Source organism: Belonocnema kinseyi, chromosome 8 (genome assembly GCF_010883055.1).
Source record: "Belonocnema kinseyi isolate 2016_QV_RU_SX_M_011 chromosome 8, B_treatae_v1, whole genome shotgun sequence".
In the NCBI taxonomy this organism is placed as follows: Eukaryota; Metazoa; Arthropoda; class Insecta; order Hymenoptera; family Cynipidae; genus Belonocnema; species Belonocnema kinseyi.
The window spans coordinates 44,870,336-44,878,249 of NC_046664.1; the positions used below are offsets into that span (position 1 = coordinate 44,870,336).

The following is a 7,914-nucleotide window of genomic DNA, read 5'->3' on the forward strand; positions in this document are numbered from 1 at the left end:
CGGATTATTATCATTAATGGCAATATGCTCTTAGAGTAATGTAAAAAAGTTTTAGTTTTTTCTAAAAATTTTTACTTTTGATCCACCTTTCAATTAGAACAAGTTAATAATTTATTCAAATTAACCAAAATAGTTTTTAAATAATTTATTATCAATATTAATAGTATTCTTTTTGAAAAATGGTAGAGAATAGTGGTTTTTCTTCAGTTTTCATCCTTTGTCTACTTTTAACTTAGAGTGTGGTAATAATTGATTATATTTTACTAACTTAATTTTTTAAACAAATCATTATTTTATTAATTTTTTACAAATTAATTTTTTTGTCTACAGGCCTAAAGCAATATTAATATAAATATTAAATAACATTGATTTAGACCAGTAGACAAAAAGACTAACATCTAAAAAATTAATAATTAATTTCCCTGCTCAAAAAACCTAAAATTATTATTGTGTCTTCTTTTATAATAATGTTAGATAATTGTGGTTTTTTTCTGAATTTTTCTGAAATTTTTTTACTTGGTAACTTTCCACTGATATAAAAATACTAATTAACACAATTCAATAAACTTAATTGTTGAAATGAATTATTATTGTTTAAAATGGTCTTTTTCGATATTAATGCTAGATAGTTGCGGTTTTTCTTGAATTGTAACTTTTTCCCTCCTTTTTACTCAGTTAATTCATTATTTACTTAATAAACTTTTATTATTGCATGTTAGCAAACGTAATTGTTTCGGCAATTTATCAAGCTCAAAAATTAAACGAGGTTTTCTGAAAATAATTCTTTCTGTTGTTTATATATTATTTTTTCATATCAATAAGCAAAAGAAATAAAAGAATTGCTCAAACAATTATGTTTCTTAAATTGCATTAATATGACCTCGATCTGAGTGAAAAGTTAATATAAATGGAAAATTTCAGAAAAACGCAACTGTCCAACCTTACTACAGGTGAAGACGGATATAAACTATAATTATTTATCTGAACAATTACAAAAAGTAAAAAATTTTCGGAAAAACTTAAACTTTTTAGCATTTTACTCAAAGAATAGTATTATAAATAAAAAAAAATCTTTAAGTAATTATTGCTGTTGAATTTACACTGCAGTCCTGCTACAGAAGCCGTTTTAGGGGTACCCTTTATCAGGAGCATTTCTCTGGCCCCACTACTCGCACAAATTTACCTTTTTTTCGGCCAAACATTTAGTGCAGAATTTGTTCAAATTTTTACAACCAAAATTAAAGTTTTTGCATCACCGGAAGTATCTGGTTTCTCCCAAAAACTCTGGCAGGACCAGCGAAACGTTTCGTTTGCGCCGACATTATCCAAAATAAGCTTTATATGGGTATATTATTTTCTTCTTAAGTTGTTCAAGTTTGTGCAGCTAATTTTCACCCCCAAAAACTACCCCCTGTTATGCAAACATCATGGCGGGGCCAGCGAAACGTACCGCTGGTCCGGACATTATCCAAAGTCAAATTTACATGGAGGCATTATTTTCGCCTTAATTTGTTCAAACTTTTACAACAAACTTCAACCTCTCAAAACTATCCCCTGCGTGGAAAACAGAATGGCGAAGCCAGCGAAATGTTTTGCTGGTTCCGATGTTATGAAAAATCTACTTTATACGGGTGCATTATTTTCTTCTTGATTTGTTAAAATTTGTTCTACCAACTTAAACCCCTAAAAACTACCCCCTGTGTGTAAAACAACATGACGGAGCCAGCGAAACCTTTCGCTGGTCCCGGCATTGTCCAAAATAAACTTTATAAGAGTGCATTATTTTCGTCTTAATTTGTTTACGTTTGTGCAGCCAACCTTAAACCCCTACAACTGCGGAATACAGCACTTCGACGCCAACGAAACGTTACGCTGGATCCGATATGGTGTTCACCATACAGAGGTAGTTTTCAAGGGTTTAACTTGATTGCACAATTTTGAACAAATTAAGACGAAAATAATACACTCATATAAAGTTTATTTTGGATAATGATGAGGCCAGGCAAATGTTTCGCTGGCCGCGCTATGGTTTTTTAAACACAGGGGGTAGTTTTTAGGGGTTGTAGTTTGTCACACAATTTTGAACAAATTAGGAAGAAAAGAATGCACCCATATAAAGTTGATTTTGGATAATGTCGGGAACAGCGGTACGTTTCGCTGGGCCCGATATGGTGTTTGCCTAACAGGGGGTGCTTTTCAGGGGTTAAAGTAAGCTGCATAAATTTTAACAAATTCAGAAGAAAATAATACACCCTTATGAAGTTTATTTTAAATAATGTCGGGCAAAAATGTTTCGTTTTCGTTTTCGAAATTTTTCGCTGGCCCCGCCAGTATATTTTTGAGAAATCAGGTACTTCCGGTGATGCACAAATTCTAAATTTGGTTGTAAAAATTTGAACAAATTCTGCACTAAATGTTTGGCCGAAAAAAGTTAAATTTGCATGGGTGGTGGGGCCAGCAAAATCTCCTTTATCTCCTTCGTACAATCTCTGGACTCGCCAAACCACATACAATCAGGCGCACATATAATCATTTGTGTTGGAGTTTCGTATAAAAAATAATTTTATTTCGCAATTATGATTTTATGTCATAAGGAATGTGAAAATGTTCGTGTTCGAAGATCAAACCTCAAAATCTTTTAATTTTCAATTGTTCAAGTCTTCAAGTGTACATTTCGAAATTACTTAAATTAAAAAGGTCAGCTTAAAAATAAAAATCTGTAATGGAAAATGATTTGAAAAAAAGATTTTCGAATTAGGCATTGTACAATAAATGGTACTATATCATAATTAAAAAAGATAACAATTGAACTCATTATTTTAAAAGCTAAAATTATTTCTTGAAAAAAAGATCCAACTCCATCATCACTCCATTGGGAACCGAACCAAAAAACTTCTGATTTCCGGTCAGGTTCTTTTCCAATTAAGCTATTAGAGGGATCAGAATAAGAACTCATAATTCAAGAACATAACGCTAAATTTTAGCTAGGTGTTAATGGTACAAGTAATTATTAAAATTTTTTTTTAATTTATCTGCTATATCATCAAAGATTGTACATTACCGACAGTAGATCAACCCTCCAAACCATGAAGGCCGAAAATCTACACAATATCGATCAAGTTAAGAATCTTCAATAACAGAAAATGCTTAACGTCTTAATAAGACTAGATGGAAAATTAAATTTTTAAATTAAAATTAAAATTATTTCTTGAAAAAAAGATCCTACTCCATTTTCACTCCATTGGGAATTGAACAACAAAACTTCTGATTTCCGGTCAGGTGCTTTTCCAATTAAGCTATTAGAGGGATCAGAATATGAACTCTTAATTCAAGAACATAACGATAATTTTTAGCCACGTCTTAATGGTACAAGTAGTTATCAGAAGTTTTGTGGTTCGATTCCCAATGGAGTGAAGATGGAGTAGGATCTTTCTTTCAAGAAATAATTTCAATTTTAATTTAAAAATATAATTTTCCATCTAGTCTTATTAAGACGTTAAGCATTTTCTGTTATTGAAGATTCTTAACTTGATCGATATTGTGTAGATTTTCTGCCTTCATGGTTTGGAGGGTTGATCTGCTGTCGGTAAGGTACAATCTGATGATATAGCAGATAAATTAAAATTTTTTTTTAATAATTATTTGGACCATTAACACCTACCTAAAAATTAGCGTTACATTCTTGAATTAAGAGATCTCATTCTGATCCCTCTAATAGCTTAATTGGAAAAGCACCTGACCGGAAATCAGAAGTTTTGTGGTTCGATTCGCAATGGAGTGAAAATGGAGTAGGATCTTTTTTTTAAGAAATAATTTTAATTTTAATTTAAAAATATAATTTTCCATCTATTCTTATTAAGACGTTAAGCATTTTCTGTTATTGAAGATTCTTAACTTGATCGATATTGTGTAGATTTTCTGCCATCATGTTTTGGAGGGTTCATCTACTGTCGTTAAGGTACAATCTCTGATGACATAGCAGATAAATAAAAAAAAAAATTTTAATAATTTTAAAAGCTGTTAAAATACAACTTGGGTCGATTTTTCTTCTAAAGAGTAGTAAATTTCCCATTCAAAAAATAAATTCTGCATAATAGACTGTTGCGAAAGATAAACGCTTCCTCTTGTTTTCCTTTGACATTTTCGTAATGCCTGGTTACACCTGGTTACGCAACGTATAACCGAAACACTAAGTGACTAAAGGTGAACTGAAGCAAACGTCCTGCGATATTTTTGGCACTGACTGAAAATGACAGAAGCAGATACGACAAAATTAACCGCCGAGGAGACAGTCCGCTTTTTTCATTCACTCCTGCGTTGTTGTGGAGTTGCTCCGCAGACCTAACAGCGTCATTCTCTCGTCACCTTAGACCAACTTGTCCTCTCTAATGGGAACTTCCCTTGCGGGACTGCAGTGTAATTGATTACTACCTCGCTCGAATTCAAAAGTTAGAAATGAGTTGAAAAATTGGAAAGAACTGTGACCTTCTAACTTTATTTTAGAGAAAATTGCTAAAAACAATGATAATATGTTTAAACAATATATTTAAACATCGAATTACTAGTATAAAGTAGTATTTTATATATTGAAGACCATTTGTGTTTTAAAAAGTGAGAAAAGAAATCATAATTAGCTGCAGAAACTCGCAATACCCAATTTTTGACCTATGGAGTTTTTGTGGGACCCTATAAATAAGAATTGTGTGGGTGATATTCAAAAATTAATTATTAGCGTGGATCAGCTGTGCTGGTTTATCTTCTGTTTTCTAGCGACTATAAATAATCACATTAAGCAGGAGATCATATATTAAAAGTTATATAGCGAAAATAACAATCAGATTTGTTAAATCTCCCACTGATAGTTTTTTATAATAAATCTACTTCCTATATTTCATAAAAGAGTTTCATTCTAACTTCTTCTCTTCAGAATTATCCTCTTTGGATTAAAATTTTGTAGACATTATTACTCATACCATGAATTTCCTTGATGAAATATTAAATTCTTCATTCATATACGATTGCCACTGTGGAAGCTAAAGTTTGCCTTCGAATTAACAATTACCCAGCTATGGATTATGGAGAATGAAAAAGGGGATTCTCTATTTTTTCAGGTAGAGCAGGGTCGTCTAGCTGTGGCTGTAATTTATTTATGGGGTGGAGTATGTGGGGCGCTTGGTGCCTCTCTTCTTCAACCAAATCTTTATCTTCTTGGTTCTTCCGCTGGTGTCTATGCATTGCTCACCAGCCATCTTGCACACCTTTACTTAGTAAGTATTTTTCAGATTTAATTCAAATAAATTAAAAAACAAAATTATTTTAAAAAGTTATTCAACAATAAATTATTAGTTGCTTTACAATTAGGTACTATTTCAGTGAATAAAGAGTATATTGTGCACTAAAAGGAAGAAGCGGAACTTTTTCGACGATTGTGCAGTACAGACGGAGATAATCTACATACTTATTTTTTAAGGAGTTGATGAATTGCTCTAATTTTCATAATAGTAAATCGATAATATTACACAAATCTTATACCTTCTCTTATGCAAATGCAAAAAGTATGTATTTGTTAAAAATGAAAAGTACATGAATGATCAAAAAGTCTCTTTAGTATGATTTGTTATTATTAGTTTATATCAAGTAAATACTTTTTTCTTGGATCAATAAAATTGGGCAGCATTGTTGGCAAGTGCCTTGACAGATAGGAAATTTTTAAGTAAACAAAACGGAACATTCCAGACATCAAAAAGTTTTAAAAACCAATTATTTATGTTTCATGATTGCAAATGGAATTATACTGATCAGTTGTTTTATTTATGCATTTTTTTCACGATAAAATAATTTTGTTACAGAAATGATAATTTAACAAGAAATTTGAAGCTACGGTTTTAAGAATTTACTACTAAATGTTTCTAAACAAAAACATGACAATCCATTAAGAAATAGAGTCTGTAGAGTAGAACGTAGTGAAAAATTATTTATTTTCTAATTCGGAGGTGGTTTAAAAAATGTATTTTGGTACATGTATTTCCTATCATTAGTTCTAAATAACATAATTATATGTCTTATGTTCGCGCATCCACAATAATGCAGATAATAAGGAATTTAAGGGATTTTTGATAAAAGAAAGGAAATAAATTTTGTAATAGGGTAAAAACGTTCTCAAAATTTGAATTTATAACCATAATCCTCCTTTAGACAATACTCCAGCATACATACAATATCCTTCATTAAAAGAATTGATAAACTAAATAATTTTTCCGCCGGAGTTTTTACATATTTTAGGTTAATATAATACAAAGATTGTTTTAATCATTATAGTTTTAATAGGCAATTGGTAGATGGTAATATCATAAGTGCGACTTTGAGAAAAATATATCGAGAGAACGTGAGGGAGGGGATGATTTTTTTTTTACTTTTGGGTGGATACATTGCCAGTTTGGCTTTTTTTAAAACTCTTACAATAAAAAAAATAATATTTATGATTTCAAAACTATCGATAAAAGCAACACAATTTTTTTTTAAATTTTATTGAAAGTTTTAATAGTAGCCAAAACTGTATTATATTTAAACATAAGTAAAATATTGCACCCCTCCCACTCGGTGAATATTTGCGCAAACGGAAATTATTGATTGCTAATCAAAAAAATATAATTAATTTGGGTTATATCAGGATTTTTCTCCTATTTTTAGGTTTATTGGCAATCTAGGATGTTTAAGGATTTTTGTAGTGATGCATAATTATCTGAGGATAATTATAGTTTTTAATGCCAAAGTTACAAAAAATATCTATTATTCTTTATTGTAAACTTTATCGTGAATGTACGAAAATAAAATATTCTTTTTATACCAAACTTTTTGCAGGAAATACGGGTACCAAGCTGAAATTTTTGAACCTCCTCCGAATTTGAAATAAAATATACCAACAATATTAATGAAATATAATTATGATTATTATAAACGTTTCCAGTTTTCGCTTTAATTTACCATTGCCCATCTGCAAAGCTCAACTAAAAACAAGTCAGTAAAAATTCCCTGCGTTGCTAATGAGGAATCGCCGTCTAGCAAAATGTCCTCTAACGTGACTCTTGAGCTTCACACACTCTTTTTGTCCCAGGACCCTCACCTCATATCTAATCGCCTCCGTAAATTAAGCTTCTTTTTCTTTTTCCTTGCATTCTACATTTTCTCACCCCATTCTTCATTTTCTTTTTCCAGTGCCATGGCGAGCTTCGTTACGCGGGTTGGCGCCTCGTAGCAGTTCTACTTCTTGCTGGCGCCGACGTAGCCTCTCTCCCAGTTCCGGCTCTTCTTGGATGTGGTCGAGTTGGTTGGGCGGCCCACGTTGCTGGGGCTCTTGCTGGGCCTCTTTTGGGACTTGCGGTATTTCCCAATCAAAGTAAAAAGGACTCCCGAGGTAGGCGATTTGTACGCTTTGTCAGATTTGTTTCCGGCATCAGCGTCGCTCTTCTAGTCATTGGGGCAATATTGGGAAACATTTACCTCATAGCTCTGCCCCAGTTGAGGAAGCCCTCTTGACAAAGAATCGAAATGCTTGTAAAACTCTGCAAAAAATCCTTCCTCATTGTTAAAATCCGGGAAAATTCCGACACCATCTACGAGTAGTCAAGCTGACCTGAGAACCACAGTGTTCAGAATTTTCTAGAATTCCTTGGAACGTCCTGGAGCGTAAATCCAAACATCTGTGAAGGATCTTTTCCCTGGGAAAGATGATTGATCCTCAGTACTTGAGGTAGAGAATTTTCTTGAATATTCGGAACATTGTGACCAGAAAAGGACGCTTAACTTCCGCCACAGGTAATCAGGAAACCCCGCGATGTAGGAAAAATCGATCGCTTCCAGTCCCCACTTGAAAAGATCTAAAGTTCGAGAATGAAAGGAACCGCGATTCGTGGC

The 7,914-nt window shown here is 32.3% G+C and overlaps 1 protein-coding gene across 1 annotated transcript in view; it reads left to right on the plus strand.

Annotated features, from left to right (window-relative positions):
• The window catches only part of LOC117179121 (protein rhomboid), a 573,161-nt gene extending 565,604 nt beyond the window's left edge, over nucleotides 1-7,557 (plus strand). Inside the window, exons 5-6 of the mRNA XM_033370792.1 lie at nucleotides 5,112-5,267; nucleotides 7,216-7,557. Coding sequence (XP_033226683.1) covers nucleotides 5,112-5,267; nucleotides 7,216-7,536 — 477 coding nt within the window. The 3' untranslated portion in view covers nucleotides 7,537-7,557. The remainder of the gene's footprint in view (nucleotides 1-5,111; nucleotides 5,268-7,215) is intronic.
• The last annotated feature ends 357 nt before the right edge of the window (nucleotides 7,558-7,914 follow it).